Consider the following 22,238-nt stretch of genomic DNA (forward strand, 5'->3'; position numbering starts at 1 on the left):
GTCACCATATTATCTTATCATGGTCACTATTGTCTAGATGTTCCCCCACTTTTACTTCTCTTTTCTTTGGTGAATCTTCCCTTGTTGGGCTTTTAACATGTTGTGTTGGAAAGGAATCCTGTACATATTGTAGGAACTCCATTCCTTTATTCCATAAACCTACCTCTTCTGTCCAGTTAATATCAGGTTAGAGGAAATCCCCCAGGATTATTATTATTATTGTATTTTTTTTAATTCAATTCCCCAATTTGTCTGCATATTTCTTTCTCCACCTCCCTTCCACTATTAGGTGGGTCTATCGACTGCACCAATTAGTGTCATTAATCCTTTATTTTTTTTAATCATGTTCCGATCTTTGTCTCGTTGATAGCAGCATCCCTTTTTACGACTGCCGTTATGTTATTCTGGATAAGGACAGCTATTCCATCTCCCCGTTTTTCCTCTCAATCATTTCTAAATATGTTATACCCTGCAATGTTTACCTCTCAGTCCTGATTTTTCTGTAGTCATGTCTCAGTAATCTTTCTTCCCAATGCATAATTGCCACCAGCTCTTCTGTTTTATTAGGGACACTGTGCATTCCCACATTTCATACTCATTTTTAATAGGATATCCTCTCACTTTGTTTAACCATCTTTTTAAACTCTATTTATTCCATTGCCATCAATGTTCTCTGTTATTTTGTTCTTTCTTTTCCTGGTTTGTTTACATTTAGGCTCCTTATGTTCTTAATGGTCTCTTCTCCTTCCCCCTTTTTGAGTTCAGAGCCTTTGCCACTTACCTGTTTACCCTTTTTGTTGGGACATGGGCCCTATCCCATCAGTGTAGCTCCTTCCTGTTTCAGAACCGGTGCCAGTGTTCCATGAAAATGAACTCCTCTTTCCTATACCAGCTCTTTAGGTAATATGGACCACAACAACTGGATTTACCCCCTCCCTATCAAAGTTTCACTCCAGATGCTGTGTGATGTCCCTCATGCTGGCACTGAGTAGGCAACACTGCAGTTCAGAATGAGAATTCTGAATTGTGTACATTATCTATCCCTCTAATTATTGGGTCCCATATTATTACCGCATTTCTAATCTGTTCTTTTCTCCCCCAACCCCTCTTCAACCCTGGGCAGCCTTCTGAGCCACAGTGCTTTGGTCTGCATTGTGGATGATCTCCCTGCACTCTTTCCTTTTGGACAGGACCGGTGTTTGAAGGTTCTGCTCCTCAGCCCCTCCTAAATCTCTTAATCCGACTCCTTTGCAGTTACATCCTCCTTTTCTTGAACCTGTGTTTTCCCCTGGACTGTGACTATATTCTGAATAAAACTGTCCAGAAACAACTCTTCCTCCCTTGTATTGGAGCCTCTCCAACTTTCACTCTAGCTCAATAACTGAGTCAAAGAGATTCATGATGGAGGCATCTCTGACACGGACACAACAGGCAGAATGGCCTCCTTCTGTGTTGTATATTTCTGTGATTCTATGAAAGCAGCCCTGTGTGTAGGATTCCAAAAGGACAGCATAGTGTAGACCATGGCAAGTTATTTCACCTTCTCCAGAACCAAACAATAGAACCAAAGGATACAGCCTGTTTTGAAGGGAGTAAATTCAAAACTAATCTATGGAAACAATGGCATTGATATTTCTGCAAAGTTGTGGGGGAACCCACTCGTGGGTAAAGAGCCAGCAAAGTTGGGGAAATGGTCATCATATCAATTTTAACAGAAAGGCCTAATTTAATTAACACTTTGTTGACTCCTGCCTGACTGACTGCCTGGCCAACAGGTGGAAGCAGGGATTTTGTGACAAGGAGCCACAGCCAGTAACCTGCAGGGGTGGTCACAGCAGTCAGATAGAGGGAACGAAGTGCCCCAGTGAGATCTGCATGCAGAGGACTCAGGCCGGGTATGGGGGGTGAATCCCTTCCCCTGGTCCACAAGGAGTTCTAAAAGGATGTCACAAATGTGCAGTTGTAATATTTTAGACTTTAAGGACAACTGCTTTAAGATACATTTTTACTTTCAAATCTCTAAATTGAGTTCCAAGCCCTTTTCAGAATGGAGGTATGAGCAGACATCCTGCCACCTTTGTGTTTGTTCAGATCTTGTTAGACTCTTATCTCCAGAACTGATCATACAAGTCATTTAAAATGTAAGACGCTTTCAGGACTGTCCACTGAATCTTCTAAAGATGTGAAGACTCTTTAGCTTCTGAGCAAACGAGAGACAGGAAGGGACTTCAAAGGACCTCAACTATATTAAATTCTTTGCCTGGTGGAAAAATGGCTCATTTGAAATTAACATAGTGGTCATTTTGCTTTGGTTTTGATAAAGATAGGCTGCGAAAGCCATGTGCGCAGAACCCCCAGGGAGAGCTCTGAGAGACAGCATCAGAGAGGGATCTCAGCTAAGGGAAGACAAAGAGGAAGGTACCAGACATCAACTGTTGTTCTGCTGAAAAGAATCTAGGCAATCTTCAAATGTTGTAACTGCAGAACTTGTGATGAACAAAAAACCTTTCTGTCTCTCCCAAAACCTACTTGACTTGCTGAGTTCACCTGAACGGGCAAACACTTGACTAATTGACAATATAAGCCATTGAAGCTGTTCAACATGACTCTTCAACTTCAACGCTTCACTCCAGCCAACCAACACTCCAATTACAAGCTATGGGCCTGCAACGATACCTTAAAGGACTGAACTGAATTCCATTTTTTAAGTATCTTTTTTCCTTATCTGCATTTAACCTTTGTGTGTATTCAGTTAGTAACTTTATTACTTAAGTTACAGCAGTAGTTTTGTAATAAACTGTTATGTTGTTCAAGGCTAAAACTTCACTGCTGGTTATTTTTAAATTGAATCACTTGTGTCATGACTCTCTGGGGATAGTGCGCTGCAATATCAAGCCCCACTGCTTCCTGAGCTGTGACAAATGTGAAAAAGTTTGATCAATCCACCTAATCGTTTAATTTAGGTTAACAGAATACGAGCACCAGGTTTGTAAACTTAATAAGTAAATAACTGTTTATTGAACAAATTGTCTTTAACCAGTGGCAAAAGAAAGAAATATGAACTGCTAATTTCTAACTCTATAACCTAAACTCTACCCCTTCGTAAATCCCTATATACACACATATAAGACACAAACAAACATGGATTTTAAGGGTGGGATAAAACAGTTCATTAGCATCAATTCCGGAGTACAGGGTTCGATGGGTTGATTTTGATCGATGTCTTCCAAATTCCTTTCAGTTCTTTGTTGATGACACAAGGTTGTCATCCGGCACTTTCAGCCCTTAGTTCACTGGTTGAGCACTTGCCTTTCAATGTCCCTAACAGTGATTTTCCCCTTTGCCTCTTGACAGGGGTTTACAGAGGAGCACAGGTTATAGAGAAATGATGAGAAAAAGCCAGCTAGCTATTTTTGTAGAATTACTAGAATCTTACACTCACAGGAGAGAGAGAGGCTTTGGGTCTTTTCCCTTCCAGGCTAGGAGCTATTCTGCTGCACTGCTCTCACACAAACCCTGGTCACCTGGTCAGGAGCCAATTAAAAGTTGTTGCCAGGCAGTTCCCCATTAGACCAGACTCCTCCTCAGCACTATCCTGTCTTTCAGGGCACACTCTGTCCCAGGACAGCAACATTGTATATATCCCTCACACTGTTCCAGTAGATGTGTCCTTCAAACTGCAGTAACTTTAATCCATAGTCCAACAGAAATAAAAAGATATGTTCTTTACAGTTGCAAATTTACACACCCACAGAGACACAGACACATACAGAAACACAGACACACACACAGACGCACACTCTTAGCTCACAGGCCACTTTGAGGAAATGTTTGTGACAAAGAGCAAATCTTTAATATATACTTAAGCCAGAAAGCCTCTCCCACCTTGGATTTGCAGCTGATAGAACGGTACTCCTCCTGACTTTATACACACTTAATTAATGTCCAGAATGTCCAGACCAGTATTTAAAATCCAGACCAAAATTTTAGTGAGTAAATGCTCAGTCTATGAAACAGACTTGGGAGATGGTGTAAGCAGTTAGTTTTGAAACAGAGCCAATACTATCATATTTTTCATATTTTGTAATATACCATAATAATATTAAGCTTGTGTATATGGCTGATTTAATTAAATTAGAGACGGGTAGACTGCAAGGTTGAAATTAACAAAAGAGTTAAGTGTGAATCGACATTTGAAATACTAATGAGCGGGCTAGGGTAAAGTCTCAGCAGACAGGGTGTGAATGAAATTTGCATTTTTAGATGAGGTGCAAAATTATTGGATTTTCAAAAAGCCACTGCTAAGGTTTTCGCAGCTAGCAAGATAAATAGGGCAAGGTTATTACATCGATTTTTCCCAAAAGTGCTGGCCATAAAAGATAACATAAAATATTTTTATATTATGGGAAAAGTAACTTCCAAAGACATGGGGGGACAATGGAGATTACAGATCAAAAATAGAGAAATATATTTAAAGAAGGATGGAAGGCTGTGTGAGATCTGAAAGGTACATCATGTGCAACAGACTTGGGGAAAGGCCTCTAGCCACTTTGTAAAAGTCTGTTGTTCCAGTAACCAGTTATGTTAAAAGCCTTTGGAATTCCACTGTCAAGCAGGTGCCTGTGGTAACCTTGCTGGATTGTCTTTATAAATTTAATATCTGATTTGGACTGTTGCCTTTAAATGGGGCTTGTAGTTGGGAGTCTGGTTAATTAGGAATTTTGGGAATTGTTATAATAAATAACTGTGTAACTGTAATCTGTGTTTGTGTTTCATTCTTTTATTAATAAATGTTTTAATTTTTAAAATCTCTAAAGATGTTAGTGGACTCATTACTTCTGAATACAGTGCACAAACCTTTTCATAATAAATACAAATTGTGATAGCGTGGCCAAGTTTCCCTTGTGGATTTGGTCAGCCTGGCAAATACCACCTGCCATATCATAACAATTCATTGAAATGCAAAATAGATTTCTTTCAGAAAACAGCCTTTTGGGATGCAATGACCCTGATATTTACTGGGGTGGGATTTCTCAGCAGCGAGAGGAGTTATGCTCGGGCGGAGATTATGGAGGTGAGTCGGAGGGGTGGTGGTGTTTACAGGTTAACTGGTTGAAACAATCCTGCTCCTCACAGCCCATTAGCAGGCTTGTTAAGGCATCTAATTGATCTGGCCCTTTCCACCTCCTGGTTCACAAGCAGTGCTGTGAAGGCATCTAATAGATCTAGCTCTTTTTACCTCCGTTTAACTGCCAAGTTTCTTGAGGCCTGGTGAAACTGGCCAACAGTGGTTAAAAATAGAACACTGTCAATATGACAGCATGTAGCCTCTTGAAAAGATTTCATGAGCAACGCACTTCCTAGGAGCGGATTAATCGTGTGCATCTTGTGCCTCCTGTTAAAACAGTGTTCAGGACGGATTAGATTCTTTTAGATAAGGCAGAGGAGTGGGACTAGGTGGAATGCTCTTTCAGAGACCCAGCACAGACTCAATAGGATGAACGGCCCCCTTTTGCACTGTTAAGATACCGTGATCATTCATAGCATAGGGCGATTTAACTTGGTATCAGTTAACAACCTTAACAATTGAATAGCTGAGAAGGGTGAAAAATCCTGAGATGCTAAAAATGTTGGCTGAGCATTTTTCCCTCAGGCCCCCAGACTGGAACTGGAAGAAGATATGGAACTTGAAATAGACCAAGTTACCTTAGCATAAATATGTCTGGCAGAGTGGAGACTAGATTTAGAGTTTTAAGCAAGAAAAGAGGAATGAGGAAGAGAATTCCAGGAAAAAAGACAGTGAAAGAATTTCATGAGAAAGAGAGGGAAGGAGCTTTCCAGAGGGAAAAGTTTGAGAAGGCATTGCAAGAACGAAACAACAATGAAATGAGACAGGCTGAACTGGCCAGGGGAAAAGCTGTCTTTTTGTAGCGGAGAAGCCCTAATGCAAATTACCCTAATTCAGGGATGAGCTTTGATTTTATAAAGTATTCCCAGCTGATAACGAAATTTGATGAAGATGACATAAAAGCATTCTTCACATCACCTGCAAGTAGGTTAAAGTGGCCTGAAGAGATTTGGACTCCCATGATGCAGGGCCAGTTGACAGGAAAAACCCGTGAGGTTTATTCCCTGTTGTCTGCAGAGAGCTCTGCAAGCGATGAGCAAATGAAAACTGCTATCCTGAGTGCCTATGGGCCATTACCGGAAGCATGCTGCCATAGATGTAGGAACTCTTGCAAAAAGCCCACGCAATTATTCCTTGAACTTGGGAGGATTAAACAAGTTGCATTTGACCGGTGGATGTAAGCACTCAAAATTGATTAAGCTTATGATGGAATAAGAGAGAGAACCCTGTCAGAGGAGTTTAGAAATTGCCTCCCATATAGCCTTAAAAGGCTATAGAGGAATAAGGAGTTTCAAAGGCTATCATAACAGGCACACACACAGCTCTAAATCAAAATAAACTTGGGTCTAGTAACTCTTACAAGCTAGGGAGAGACAGGGTGGAGGTAGATGAAAGTGCAATTCTACACTGCTGCGGAGGGTGGAGGAAGTCCCAAAAATCCTACAGAGGTGTAATAGCACCAGTAAGAATTAAGGAGGCTAAAGGAATTCAGTAGAATGTACGGAGGTCAAGACAGAGCCGAAGGAAAACAAAGGTGCCAGTACTGGTACTGGTACTGGTGGATAAGGATAACAGGAGTCCTCGGGTTAAGGTGCTTAATTGGGGGAAGGCTAATTAAAACAATATTAGGCAGGAACTGAGGAATCTAGACTGGAGGCGGATGTTTGAGGGCAAATCAACAACTGACATGTGGGGGGCTTTCAAACGTCAGTTGATAAGAATTCAGGACCAGCATGTTCTGCTAGGATGAAGGATAAGCATGGCAAGTTTCAGGAACCTTGGATAATGAAGGATGTTGTGAGATTAGTCAAAAAGAAAAGGGAAGCATTCGTAAGGGCTAGAAGGCTGGGAACAGATGAAGCCCGTGGAGAATATAAAGAAAGTAAGAAGAAACTTAAGCAAGGAGTCAGGTGGGCTAAAAGGGGTCATGAAAAGTCGTTGGCAACCAGGATTAAGGAAAATCCCAAGGCCTTTTATACATATGTAAAAAGCAAGAGGGTGGCCAGGGAAAGGGTAGGCCCATTCAGGAACAGAGGTGGGAATCTGTGTATGGAGCCAGAAGAAATGGGAGAGGTACTGAATAAGTACTTCTCATCAGTATTCACCAAAGAGAAGGAATTAACGGTCGATTTGTCTAGGGAAGAGTGTGTAGATAGCCTGGATCATGTTGAGATCAAAAAAGAGGTGTTAGGCGTCTTTAAGAATATTAAGGTAGATAAGTCCCCAGGGCCAGATGGGATCTACCCCAGAGTACTGAGGGAGGCAAGGGAGGAGATTGCTGGGGCCTTGACAGAAATCTTTGTATCCTCACTGGCTACGGGTGAGGTCCCAGAGGACTGGAGAATGGCCAATGTTGATCCATTGTTTAAGAAGCGTAGCAGGGATAATCCAGGAAATTACAGGCCGGTGAGCCTTACGTCAGTGGTAGGGAAATTATTGGAGAAGATTCTTCGTGACAGGATTTACTACCATTTGGAAGCAAGTGAGAGGCAGAATGGTTTTGTGAAGGGGAGGTCGTGTCTCACTAACTTGATCGAGTTTTTCGAGGAAGTGACAAAGTTGATTGACGATGGAAGGGCAGTGGATGTTATCTACATGGATTTCAGTAAGGCCTTTGACAAGGTTCCTCATGGCAGACTGGTACAGAAGGTAAAGTCACACAGGATCAGAGGTGAGCTGACAAGATGGATACAGAATTAGCTTGGTCATAGAAGACAGAGGGTAGCAGTGGAAGGGTGCTTTTCTGAATGGAGAGCTGTGACTAGTGGTGTTCTGCAGGGATCAGTGCTGGGACCTTTGCTGTTTGTAGTATACATAAATGATTTGGAGGAAAATGTAACTGGACTAATTAGTAAGTTTGCAGATGACACTAAGGTTGGAGGAGTTGCAGATAGTGAAGAGGATTGTCAAAGGATACAATGGGATATAGATCGGTTGGAGACTTGGGCGGAGAAATGGCAGATGGAGTTTAATCCAGATAAATGCGAGGTAATGCATTTTGGAAGATCTAATACAGGTAGGAATTACATAGTAAATGGCAGAACCCTTAAGTGCATTGACGGGCAGAGGGATCTGGGTGTACAGGTCCACAGGTCACTGAAAGTGGCAATGCAGGTGGATAAGGTAGTCAGGAAGGCATATGGCATGCTTGCCTTCATTGGCAGGGGTATTGAGTATAAAAGCTGGGAAGTCATGCTGCAGCTGTATAGAACCTTGGTTAGGCCAGACTTGAAATATTGCGTGCAATTCTAGTCGCCACATTACCAGAAGGATATGGAGGCGTTGGAGAGGGTGCTGAGGAGGTTTACCAGGATGCTGCCTGGTCTGGAGGTTATTAGCTATGAGGAGAGGTTGGAGAAACTCGGATTGTTCTCACTAGAGCGACGGAGATTGAGGGGCAACTTGATAAAAGTTTACAAAATTCTGAGTGGCATGGACAGAGTAGATGGTCAGAAACTTTTTCCCAGGGTGGAAGAGTCAATTACTAGGGGACATAGATTTAAGGTGAGAGGAGCAAACTATAGAGGAGATGTGCGGGGCAAGTTTTTTACGCAGAGGGTAGTGAGTGTCTGGAATTCGCTGCCAGAGGAGGAGGTGGAAGCCGGTATGATAGTGGTGTTTAAGAGGCAGCTTGACAAATACATGAATAGGATGGGAATAGAGGGATACGGACCCTGGAAGTGCAAAATGTTTTTGTTTGACAGGCAATATGATCGGCACAGGCTTGGAGGGCCGAAGGGCCTGTTCCTGTGCTGTACTTTTCTTTGTTCTAAAAGCAGCAGAGTTTGAGCGAATGTGCCAGAGTATGGTTGGCAGAAACCATCTTAAATTAAATAGAGACCAGAAAATTTACTAAACAGGCGAGCAAAAAATGAGGGAGATGCCTCACCTCGTTGAAGTGCCACAGGCACGTGTGTCAAAAGCTGGAAAGCCACCTGTGAGCACTGATGTCCCAGAAGACAAGGGACAGATAGGGGGAAAACCCATCTCTGAGGTTAAGGAAGAAGGAAAGATAATACGTCCTACGGTGAACAGCACTTGTGAAAAACACAAGGAAATTAAAAGTACGTCACTGTGGATTTGCCCACTGCTAAATCAAATGGTTAGGTTCTAAATTCAAAGATAACCAAAACCAGCAGTTTAGAATCCAAACACATCAAAGACAAAGAGAACCCAGACCCAGAACCCTTGAAAACAGTTTATCACCTGTTGTCATCCTAGAACAAGACTTATCAATGTGCTAGAACCTGAACAATTAAACTCATGGGTTGCGGAAGCAGCAATTAAGGGGCTAAGAACTTTACAGGCAATGAAACAATGGAGTCAGAAAAAGTTGTTCCCATATAGCACAAACTCCACAAAAAGCTGCACGTCTGTTGGCATTAAAATCCCCAAAGAGCAATGAACAGATGCCAAAGAAGATCCAAACTCTAGATGACACAACTGAGATTCACAGAATCATTGAATCACAGAGTGCATTCGGCCCATCGAATCTGCACCGACACGTGAGAAACACCTGATTACCTACCTAATCCCATTTACCAGCACTTGGCCCATAGCCTTGAATTTTATGCCAAGTGCCCACCAGGTACTTTTTAAAGGATGTGAGGCAACCCGCCTCCACCACCCTCCCAGGCAGCGCATTCCAGACCGTCACCACCCTATGGATACCATAGAAAAAAAGTGTTTCCTCACACCTCCCTAAACCTCAAGCCCCTCACCTTGAACTTATGTCCCCTCGTGACTGACCCTTCAACTAAGGGGAACAGCTGCTCCCTATCCACCCTGTCCATGCCCCTCATAATCTTGTACACCTCAATCAGGTCGCCCCTCAGTCTTCTCTGCTCCAACGAAAACAACCCAAGTCTACCCAACCTCTCTTCATAACTTAAATGTTTCATCCCAGGCAACATTCTGGTGAACCTCTTCTGCACCCCCTCCAGTGCAATCACATCCTTCCTATAATGTGGCGACCAGAACTGCACACAGTACTCCAGCTGTGGCCTCACCAAGGTTCTATACAACTCCAACATGACCTCCCTACCTTTGTAATTTATGCCTCGATTGATAAAGGCAAGTGTCCCATATGCCTTTTCCACCACCTCACTAACATGCCCCTCCACCTTCAGAGATCTGTGGACACACACGCCAAGGTACCTTTGTTCCTCAGAACTTCCTAGTGTCATGCCGTTCATTGAATACTTCCTTGTCAAATTACTCCTTCCAAAGTGTATCACCTCGCACTTTTCAGGGTTAAATTCCATCTGCCACTTATCTGCCCATTTGACCATCCCGTCTATATCTTCCTGTAGCCCAAGACACTCAACCTCACTGTTAACCACCCGGCCAATCTTTGTGTCATCCGCAAACTTACTAATCCTCCCCTCAACATAGTCATCTATGTTGTTTATATAAATGACGAGTAATCGGGGATTCAAAGGTAGAAAAAGAATAGAAGGCACCAGGTTGCCTTCACAAAGCCTTCCTATGGCCAGATCCCAACACCAGAAGAAATCCAACTGTAGTTGCACCTCAAACAAACTGTGGTGAGAATCCTGAGCTTGAAGCAGAAAAATGGCTGTTGCCAATAAGGTGAACTATAAGTATTAAAATAAATGTGCGGATGTCTGAATGAATGTGTACAGGTGGTGTGTTCATTGTTTTATTGTTTTACCATAAAAACAATCAAGATTCAAATTTTTCCGATGTGGCGGATGTGTGTCACATCCAGTAATGGAATGTCATATTCATAACTTTTAAAGTATAAACTGTACCCAAGTGTGTAATCTTCTGGAACTGACTTTTCTTTCTAAAATGGACAATGACGGGAGCAAAAGATGACAGCTGAGGGTCTGTGGATTCAGAAACTGCCGCACCCTCCCGAAAGGACAAAAGGACACATTCCAGATGTGTCACTACTGATCTCCTGAAACCATCCAAAAAGGTATTCCCTGACTTGAATGGGTCATTCTGAAACACAGACGGTGAATATCTCAATCCCCCCACGGTGAATGTCTGCAAACAATAATCCAGGCTAATCCACTAAAAACAACACCATATTTGGAAGGTAAGGTTGCTCTCCCTATTTAAATCTTTAAGTGCTGCCTGCATAACACAAAACTGCAGGAACAGCAGCAGCAGAAAGGGCAGCAACATCTATGCCTTAAAGCTGGAGACTGTAACATCTTTTGGTCTCCACCCCTCTTCCTTTTCAAGACCACAAATACAGCAAATCAACACCTTAGCAACAGGACTACAAGTAACTAACTCTGTGACCTGCAGAAAGTCCATCCCTTCAAGAGAATCCTGCAATGACTCTAGAATACGACTTTAGCTATTGAATTACATAACTACACTTCAGGAATGAAAAACCTCTTCTCCATCAGGCCTGCACCTGATGTTTTCCAAGATGAGCCAATCACATGAATTATGTACTATTTTGTTTATAACTTGCAAAAGTACACTATTCTCTTTAACTGTATTTTGTACTAATTGTGTGCGAGTGGATGAGTGAATGATGGAATAATTGATTTTCAGGGTGAATGCGTGAATAAATAAACCTCTTTATTTAAAAGCCATGAAAAGCTTGCTGCTGGTTATTCAAACTGTCTACACAGATGGGTTAAGAAACACATCTGTTCCTTTTTTAAATAAACACGCAGTAAGGGAAATGAACAGGGGTTTCAGTTCTCTCTAATCCCTGTCTGTAGCAAGAGTTACTCAGAACCCAACCAGATCTCATTGGAGAAAAAGTGTTGAGGATGAATATAAAACAACTCTTTTTAAAATGATCAGTACCGTATTAGTTATGTAAGAAGATTATTTAATTTTGGCAGTGATGGCTGAACTAGAGGACAAAAGTACAAAATTAACAGCCCTCTTATGAAGGTACAGATCAGAATGTATCCCACCACGCAAAAATCAGATATATAGAACAGCAGCAGCAGCAAGAAGGTGCCCTATTGTGGTTATGTATTATAAAGAAAGGCTAGGTAAATCTTTATTTCAGGAGAAATTATAAGTTATAAGATTCAGTACCAACGTAGTCAAATTTGTAATGAAACACTGTTGTTCCAAGTCCAAGAAGTCAAAGGAAATGTCACTTTTGGAATGTGCATGCTCTAGAATTGACTGGGTAGGTTGTAGTGTTATATTGTTGGATCCAGAATGTTAGGAAGAAGTCTCGGGGATATTTTCTTGGAACTAGAACTGAAATACAAAATGCTGTGCAATCGGTAGAGCAAATTGCATAGGGGCTATGAAACAATTGTGGTTAATGAGCTTAAACCACATTTCACAATCTAAACTTATGGCTTCTGATGACAAAAACTACATTTATATTTAAGTGTTTTTGTAGTTGAATTGTTTCTAACCTGTTTCCTGCCTTTCCATCAGGTCAACTAAAACGGGCAACATACCTACCCTGTGAGATCCAAATCTTACGTGAGAAGCGAGATATCAAAATGTTCAGCACCAAAAGGTCAGTTAACTAAACATTTTGAATGTGAAAGTAAAGGTACAGAAATTATTCGCTACATTACTGTTACAACCAGGGGATTAGTCCAAAAGTGTTGGGTTTCACTTATGTTTTCCATTTCAATGTTTGGAATTTTTCAAGCATGTCTGCTTTATTCAGGTAATTGCTGTACACTGCTAATAGTTTGTAATAAGAAATGGGGCTCTTGAGAGAAAATCTTGAAAACGTTAACAACCTATTACTTAGCCATTTGAACATAAGGAGATAACTTTCCCGCCAATTGTTATCCAGTGGGTCAGCCAATACATACTTGTGAACATCTCAACCTGACCTGGGTTGGGTTTATTGTCACATGAACCTTATTTCCTTCTGTTGCAAATACCGTGTAGGCATTAGTACCAAGAATATGGAAGACTTGCATGATGTTGAACCAACATCTTCAGGAACCCACAAACAAACCCTTGGTCATTGTAAGTGGTGACTGTTCCTCGATTCAATTCTGATGCCTACTCAGGGTTGCGAGTTTCTACCATGGGTCTTCACGTGATGGAGCATGCTGTTTCTTGACCCGCACACCTTTGGGTGTATGGGGCAACACATCTGTGATGCAGTGGGATCCAGACTGCAGGATTTGCTTCATTTTCTTTCTTTCTCAGCAGACACTCTGCCGCATCATTAAGACATTATGACTCAAAGTGTGATGCAGCTTATGAACAATCTTGTCGCCATTATGAACTTTTGGTAGTAAGTTCCTCTCAGTCGTAAAAGCCAATGTTGCTGGGCTTCAAGGAGAAGCTCTCAGAGTGTCTTTGAAACATTTTCTTTTGCCTCCCTGGAACATTGGCCATTTGAGAGTTGGTAAGCAGGACTTGGTTGGGGAGACAGTTTTCGGCCACAGTATCCAGTCCATCGAGGATGATTTTGCTGGAGTTTCGCCTGAACACTTATGGAACTGGCTTCAAGAAGGACATTAGTGTTTGTTCAACGGTCCTCCTATTGAATCCGGAGCATGCAGTGGAGGCATTGCTGATGGAATTTCTCTAGTGCACTTATGTGTCACTGATATGCAGTCGAGGTCTCACTGCAGTGCAGGAGTGCGGTAACAGTAACTGCTCTGTACGTTAGAACTTCTGTTGACTTGCAGAGGTTTTTTTGTCAAACACAGCTGCCATAGTTTGTAGAAGTCTGAGCTGGCACAGCTGATCCAGTATTGGATCTCCTCATCAAAGGTGGCCTTTTGAGAGAGGTGGCTGCCAAGGTACTCAACATATTCCCGGTCTCTGTCTCAACATATATTGGAGGTGGACTATTTGGCTGATCAGGTGTGGGTTATTATGAGTTTTGTTTTGGCAACATTCAAGGCCAAGCCAAGTTTCTTGTATGCGGATTTGAAGATATCAGAAATGTCTTGCAAGTCTGGTGCAGAGTGGGTACTGACATTGCAGCCATCTGCAAACTGTAGATCATGTATTTCTATGATGGTTAGTTTAGTTTTGGCACAGTGGCGACTGAAGTTAGAGTTTTCCATCTAGGCGCTTTTAATACTGACACCAGAGAGCAGTTAATCTTTGATGAGGTGAATAGCCACTGTCAGGTAGATTGTAAATAGTATGGGGACTATAAGACAGCCATGTTTGACCCTGGTCCATATTTTTAAAGGTGTCTGTTTCAAAACTTCAACTCAAGACAGCTACAGTCAAATCATCATGAAGCAATTACAGGATTAATAAGAACATAAGAAATAGGAACAGGAGTAGACCATTCAGCCCCTTGAGCCTGCTCCGCCATTCAATATGATTGCAGCTTGTGTTTCAATTTCCACATTCCCATCTAACCCTGATAACCTTTGATTCCCTTACCGAACAAGAATCTATCTACCTCTGTCTTAAAAATATTCAATAACTCTGCCTCCGCCACCTTCTGAGGCAGAGAATTCCAAAGTCAACAACCCTCTGAGAGAAAAAAATTCTCCTCATCTCTGTCCTAAAAGGGCGACCCCTAATTTTCAAACATTGCCCCCTAATTCTGGACTCACCCACAAGAGGAAACATCCTTTCGACATCCAGCTTCTCAAGGCTGTTCTGGCTCTTGTACACTTCAATCAATTCACCCCTCACTCTTCTAAGCTCCAGTAGAAACAAGCCCAGTCTGTCCAACCTTTCCTCATAAGACAACCCACTCACTCCAGGTATCAATCTAGTAAACCTCCTTTGAACCTCCAATGCATTTACACCCTTCCTTAAATAGGGGGACCAAAACTGCACACAGTATTTGAGGTGCGGTTTCACCAATGCCCTGTACAACTGAAACATAACATCTTTACTTTTATGTTCAATCCCTCTTGAAATGAAGGATAGCATTCTATTAGCCTTCTCAATTACTTGCTGTACCTGCATACTAACTTTTGTGACTCACGTACTAGAACACTAGATCCCTCTACACCTCAGAATTATGCATCCGTTCTCCATTTAAGTAATACTCAGCTTTTTTGTTCTTCCTGCCAAAGTGAACAACTTCACATTTTCCCACATTAAATTCCATTTGCCAGATCTTTGCCAACTCACTCAGCCTATCTATATCCATCTGCAACCTTCTCATGTCCTCTTCACAACATACTTTTCTACCTATCTTTGTGTCATCTGCAAATTTTGCGACCATGTCTTCACTCCTCTCATCTAAGTCATTGATGTAAATCGTAAAGCTTTGATGCCCTAGTCCCTGTGGGACTCCATTCATCATATCCTCCCAATCAGAAAAGATCCGTTTATGCATACTCTCTGCTTTGTGCCAGCCAGCCAATCTTCTATCCATGGCTAATATGTTACCCACTACGCCATGCGCTTTTATTTTCTGTAATAATCTTGATGTGGACCTTATCAAACGCCTTCTGGAAATCCAAGTTTAGGACGCCCACTGACTCCCCATTATCCACTGCACATGTTACTCCTTCAAAAAAATCTCCAATAAATTGGTTAAACATGATTTTCCTTTCACAAAACCATGTTGACTCTTCCCTATTGCCTTAAGCTCTTCTAAGCACCCAGCTATAACGTCCTTAATGATCAATTCTAATAACTTTGCCAAGACAGACGTCAAGCTAACTGGCCGATAGTTTCCTGTTTTCTGCCTCCCTCCCTTCTTGAATAGAGGGGTTATATTTGCTACTTTCCAATCTGATGAAACCTTTCCAGAATCTAGCAAATTTTGGAAAATTAACACTAGCACATCAACTACCTCATTAGCCACCTCTTTTAAGACCCTAGGATGTAGTCCATCGGGACCCAGAGACTTGCCAGCCTGCAGCTCCATCAATTTGCTCAGTACCCTAGTGATTTCAATTTCACCTAGTTCCTTTCTCCTGTTCATCTCCTGATTTGCAGCTATTACAGGAATGTTTTTTGTATCCTCTATAGTGAAGACAGAAGCAAAATATTTGTTCATTTCTTCTGCCACTTCCTTATTATCTATTATTAACTCCCCACTGTCACTCTCTAGAGGACCAACACTCATTTTACTTACTCTTTTCCTTTTTAAATAACTGTAGAAACTCTTGCTGTAATGAAGTTTCTTAGACATCCAAATCTTTGGAGCACAATGCACAAATTTATTGAATCAAATATTTTGGTCAGATCGATGAATGAAATTAAGAGTTCCTGGTGTTGTTATCGATATTTTTCTTGGATTTGTCTGGCAACAATGACCATGTTGGAAGTTCCTCTGGAAGGTCTAAAGCCCCACTGTGTCTCTCGAAGAATTTCCTGAGCCACAGGGAGTACTGTAGGTGATTCAGGAGAATGTGTGTCAGATTTTCCTTGCTTTAGGTAGGAGAGACATACCTTAATAGTTTCCACAACATGATTTATCTCCCTTGAAGATATTACAATTGTTGCATTCCTGAGGTGGGAGGGTGGGGTTCTTTTCCTCCCAAATCTGTAGGATCAGTGCATAAATGTGAATAAATGTCTACCAGCTTTGAAGACCTCTGCTGGAAGACTCTGATGTTTTTCTTCCAGTTGATAGCTCGCTTCAGCTCTTCCATTGATGGTTGCTCACCCATGAATTCCAGCACCGGGTACAGGAGGATAGCCTGGAGAGTTTTAGTTGCCACTATGGATTCGCAGTTGAGGAGTTGTTCAAAAAATTATTTCCAGATTAGACGGATGGCATTGTCATCCTTCAGCAAAGAAACGCCATCCTGTGAATTAAGGGCATTTTGTCCATTTGACTTTGGTCTATAGATGGTGCTGGTGGCTTCAGAAAAGCTTTGCATGTCATGATCAGCATATTGTTGGGTCTTTCGTGCTTTCCCTTCCCACCACAAGTCTTTTATCGCCCAGATTTGTCTTTGGGTGTCAGCCTTGAGTTGCTGGAATGCTGCCTTCTTGAGTTGCAACCTTGGGTTGTTCTGCGAGGCAATGAAGGTTGCTTGTCTTGTTCTATGAGGTCACGTGTTTCGGCATCATTTTCATTGAACCAGTTCTGTTATCGATGATGCTCAAACCCAATGGCCTGGACACAGGAGTCCAGTACAGCTGACTTTCTTTGATCCCACTGTTCTAGAATTGAGTTGGATGTATGAAAGTTTTCCAGATTGGTCGTAAGCTGCATTTGGAATAGTCAGGCTGCTGTAGTGCTGAGACATTGGTCATTTTCCTCTTGGACTTTTGGGCCTTGCAGTGTCTTGGTGCTGGGTGGATGTTCATCACCGATCGAACAAGCCTATGATCTGTCCAGTAGGCTTCAGTCACCCCACATGGATCAAGTGATGAAGAGGTCACTTAAATCTTTGACCCGAGCAATGACATAATCTAGGAGGTGCCAATGCTTTGATCTACAATGCCTCCATGTGGCTTTACATTTGTCCTTCTGGCAGAAGGTTTGGGATAATTGATGTGTATCGAAATAGTGGGCCAGAATCAACCTAATCTACAATATTAGCTGAAACAGGTGGAATGATTGGCATATATATGTTTGAATTTCTCATTAACTTTTTGTTTCTAGGTTATGCTTGAATGACTATTTTTAGTGTTGACAATCATTGCACTCATCCTGTAAGTCTGACAACCTTATCTGTGGCTGTCAGTTATTTTAAAAGGACAAACTGCAGTATGCATTTTTAATGGGAAGCTCAGTTTCCTGTACAGGTGCTGGACCTCATATCCTGGAAGCTTGGGACTGGAAGTGTACTGGATACAGGGTATTTTTGGATTTTTTTTGGTTGCTGGGCTGGAGGGATGGGGGGGAATAGGAACACTTAAAGCCGGGCTGATTTCTCTATCGAGCTGGACACGGCTGGGACGGGGAAAGGATGAGGGCGGACCAGGCCGGCTTCTGCCATTAATCCTGGATCCGAAGGGTGTGGGGTCAGCACGCCATGACCCAGATATGACAGAGAACAATGCTTGATGAGGGTTGTAATTTCTAGGGTAGGGCCTGGTTTTCAGGTCCTTCTGGACTTTTGGAGCTGAGTCCAGGATCTGTATTTTATCCCCGAACCTTGCATTAGGTATATTTCTATTGGGCTCCAAAAGTGATTTTGATTTCCATTAGATTCATAGAAAACAGTTTTTCAATTGGTTCTGTAACTGTTAGTTCCACATACTTGTTATACAATTTTACACAGCATGTGGCTCGTCTAATCCTAACTCTCTAAAACAGCAGATCAGACAATGTGGTAGAGTCAGTCTCCATGGCCAGGATTTTACTGCCCCGCCACGGTGTGTCCTCCGTGCCCCCCTCTCCACACACACAACCCCACCCCCCCCCCCCCACCCCCCTCCCAGTGGAGGCGTTGAGCCATTTAAATCTCCATTCAATTCGACAGGACCGTAATACCCTGCCAGGTGGGAGGAGCTGTAAAATCCTGGCCTAAGAGTAAGAGAAGCAAATTACTTTCTTGAAATCCAATACTTTGTGATGGGCAGAAATGGATTTGCTGGATTCCCCAGGACATGGATCATTTTTTTCAATCGTCATAGTTAACTAGGAAGCAGTTTCACAACCTGCACTGTCTTTGGTGAAAATATTGCCATTGGTGGGTTTCATGCCATTATCCATTATTGAACGATTAGCTTATCAGTGGGAAGTAAATCTCTTTATGCACACAAGCTCAATGTGCATAGCATCTAAAGTGTGTGAACATTTAGTAAAACGGAAGCTACAGAAAAGCCAGGCCTGAATAAAGATACATTTCTGAAACTAAATATCTGTGTGTGTGTGTATATATCATTTTCCATTACAGCCAGCTCTTGTCAATAAAAATGCTTATTTGCAGTAGTTTTGTTTAACTGTACAAATGGAAAGCAATGTCATTACTTAACCCTATGATTTAATAAGGGGCTTAATAGTTACAACTGAAACTGATATTGAAATAATTTGGTGCCATTGTAGATATGAATCACAGACAAAATTAATAAAATAAGGCATTTGTAAAATAAAATGCTTGCGTTTGGACAGGAATTAGAATGCTGACCACAAAGCAAAAGATGAATTCTCCCAATCACACAAACAGCCTCTTGTAGACTAGTGTTTTCAACTGGAAATAACTCACACGGAGACTCCACTTTAGTCGGCCATGTTATTGCAGAGGGCTGTATCACAATGTGATTAGCTCTTCCAATACTCCCTCTCCACTTCAAAAAAAAAGACAGTGATTACCTCTCAATACTTATTTTATCGAGCTAATTTATACATTATAATGTACAATGGTACATGGACATAATTTCCCAGAAAATAATATGACTAAACCAATATCAACGATATCTGAAATTTAACAGGATGAGTTGTAAATTTGTTTTAACTATCAAAATCCTGGGGGTAAGTTACCATTGATCAGAAACTGAACTGGACTAGCCATATAAGTATTTTGGCTTCAAGAGCAGGTCAGAGGCTAGGAATCCTGCGGTGAGTAACTCACCTCCTGACTCTCCAAAGCCTGTGGACTATCTACAAGGCACAAGCCAGGAGTGTTATGGAAGACTCTCCACTTGCCTGGATGAGTACAGCTCCAACAACACTCAAGAAGCTTAACACCATCCAGGACAAAGCAGCCCGCTTGATTGGTACCCCTTTCAAAAATATTCACTCCCTCCACCACCGATGAACAGTTGCAGCAGTGTGTATCATCTACAAGATGCACTGCAGAAACTCACCAAGGCTCTGTCAATAGCACCTTCCAAACTCACGATCACTACCACCTAGAAGGACAAGGGCAGCAGATACATGGGAATACCACCACCTGGAAGTTCCCCTCCGAGCCACATAGCATCCTGACTTGGAAATATATCGCCATTCCTTCACTGTCGCTGGGTCAAAATCCTGCAACTCCCTCCCTAACAGCACTAAGTGTACCTACGCTTCAAGGACTGCAGTGGTTCATGAAGGCAGCTCACCAGCACCTTCTCAGGGGCAATTAGGGATGGGCAATAAATGCTGGCCTAGCCAGCGACCCCCACATCCTGTAAATGAATTTTAAAAATCACAACTAGTACATATATGACCAGAAATTCAGAGTAGTTTACATGTAAAAAAATAATAAATCCTGAACACCATGTTCAACACAAGTGTCATAATTTGACAAAAAATAATGAAATAAACACTGCAGCATGTATGTACCTTGTGTTCTGTGTATCACTTTCAAACACACAAGTATTTAACTGCACCACTTCAAGTATTTGACACACACCATTAGTTTAATGCCTTTTTTTCAACAAAACCTAACCTAACCTTTCATTTTTCCAATTCCTCTGGCTTCTTTTTCTTTCTGTTTGGATATAGAAACATAGAAAATAGGAGCAGGAGTAGGCCATTCAGCCCTTCGAGCCTGCTCTGCCATTCAATATGATCATATCCACAATATCTTCTGCCATTTCTGTTTCCATTCCCATGAGCTTGACTCTGCTTTCTCAACATCTCTGAAGGTGTCAACCCTGAACTTTGACTTCCAACTTCGCTTAATGATTGGGACTGTGACATTGATTAGGCTTCATCAGAGACACTGGTTCATTTTGCTCTATGGTGGATTATGTGATACTGGCACTAGATGCCTATGAGGGTGGTGGAAACGGAGATGATGAATGATTTCAAAATGAACTTGGATGGGCATGGGAGGGAAATAAACTTACAGGGCTGCAGGGATAGAGTGGGGGAATGGGACTGATTGAATTGCCTTACAGAAAGCCGGCATGGGCTCGAATATACACGATATACTTGTAGAATCAAATTTAACAAAGATAGATCTTCAATTAAAACTTTATCAACTTCAAGTATCAGAAGTCTCTATTAAGTATTGTGAAAAATTCCTTGAGCAAGTAAAGGAATTACTGATGTATCAGAAGAGTTGGTTGAATGCAGAATCAAAAACCAAGACTGATGAACTAGTGGAACTTTGTCATGAAAAGAATGAAATTCCTAAACTCCGATGCCATCCGGAGAACAAAAAGGATGATATATGTGGCATGGAAGAGCAGACCCAGATTTAAAACAGCAAAGAAAAATTTTGAGAAACAAATGGAGCATTTAATGAATAAATTGAAAAAGTCTAAGGAGCAGTCAGCAACCATGGAGGAAAAATTCTGAAATGAACTGAATGTCCATCTGAACTTGTCAAACTTATATAAGGATTCTGAAGATAACTCTGAAACAAAGGCAACTGAACTTGAGCAATTGCTGAGCTGAATGAAAAGATCAACAAACTTAAAAAGCAATTGGAAAATAAACCAATATTGGATGAAATTGTGAAAGAAATGGAGATTAAAGTTCCACTTTTAAGGCGTCAGTGAGAAGAATATGAACGTGTGCAGAAGGCTGTGGCATGTCTCCTGCCTAGCCTAGCAGATGACTTGAGTTAAGGAATCAAAACTCCCTCAGTGCAGGTTTATTCTTTATTCCTTTGAAACGGAAGGGAAAGAGTACCTTGTTTTGGTGGATAAATGTTGAGTCCATGCCCAATACCACATGTGCTAAAACTATTGAGGTTTTGAGAAGTTGGTTGGCAATTTATGGGTAAATTCAGTGACACCTCTCTAGTGTTGCTCAAAACAATAACTTGACAAAATCTGTTTTGAAGGAAATGATTAAGTAAGATAATTTTGAAGCTGGTTGTCTACCAGAAACACAAACTTTAAAAAAAAACTTAAAGGACTAATTGAAGGCAATTTCCAACAACAGAGGAGCAGTGTAACGAAACCCCCATGCTCTTATGAATTAAAGTTTGGAAACCTAAGCAAAAGTAATTTGTACAATATAGCATGATTACTGTACAAATATATGTGAAGAGGAGTCTGCCAGGGCATTGGTTTGCAGTTTCACCAGAAAGGCTGAAAAACCATCACACAATATTAATTGGTCATGATGCTTCTAAAGAAAGCTTTATTATATTTTCACTATGTTTGGTTAACCATGAAAAAATTATGGAAAAAACAATTAAGACACCTCCAAGCACATACTTCTTAGCACTTCTGTGGTCTCCCACCATGACTTTCTGACCAACACTGATCTAAGTTTCAAGCCTGGTGTACATTACTCATTTTCACATTGTCTTGCTTTTCTCTTACTTTGCTATTGATGTCAGGCTTAAGTAAACTAAACCTTGTCCAAGGAACATGTTAAAACGCTAACTCGTAATGTGAGGAA

General features: G+C 41.5%; 1 protein-coding gene across 2 annotated transcripts in view; it reads left to right on the forward strand.

The window, feature by feature from the left end:
- oxr1a (oxidation resistance 1a) overlaps positions 1-22,238 on the forward strand; it is a 761,068-nt gene that overhangs the window by 75,251 nt on the left and 663,579 nt on the right. Inside the window, exon 3 of one of the 2 annotated variants that reach the window (XM_078540076.1) lies at positions 12,524-12,608. In XM_078540076.1, the coding sequence (XP_078396202.1) occupies positions 12,592-12,608 (17 nt within the window). In that variant the 5' untranslated portion in view covers positions 12,524-12,591. Of the gene's footprint in view, positions 1-12,523; positions 12,609-22,238 lie in introns of those variants that run through there. The other variant, XM_078540077.1, reaches the window with a different exon arrangement.

The sequence above is a fragment of the Cetorhinus maximus genome, chromosome 4 (assembly GCF_964194155.1).
Source record: "Cetorhinus maximus chromosome 4, sCetMax3.hap1.1, whole genome shotgun sequence".
Lineage (NCBI taxonomy): Eukaryota > Metazoa > Chordata > Chondrichthyes > Lamniformes > Cetorhinidae > Cetorhinus > Cetorhinus maximus.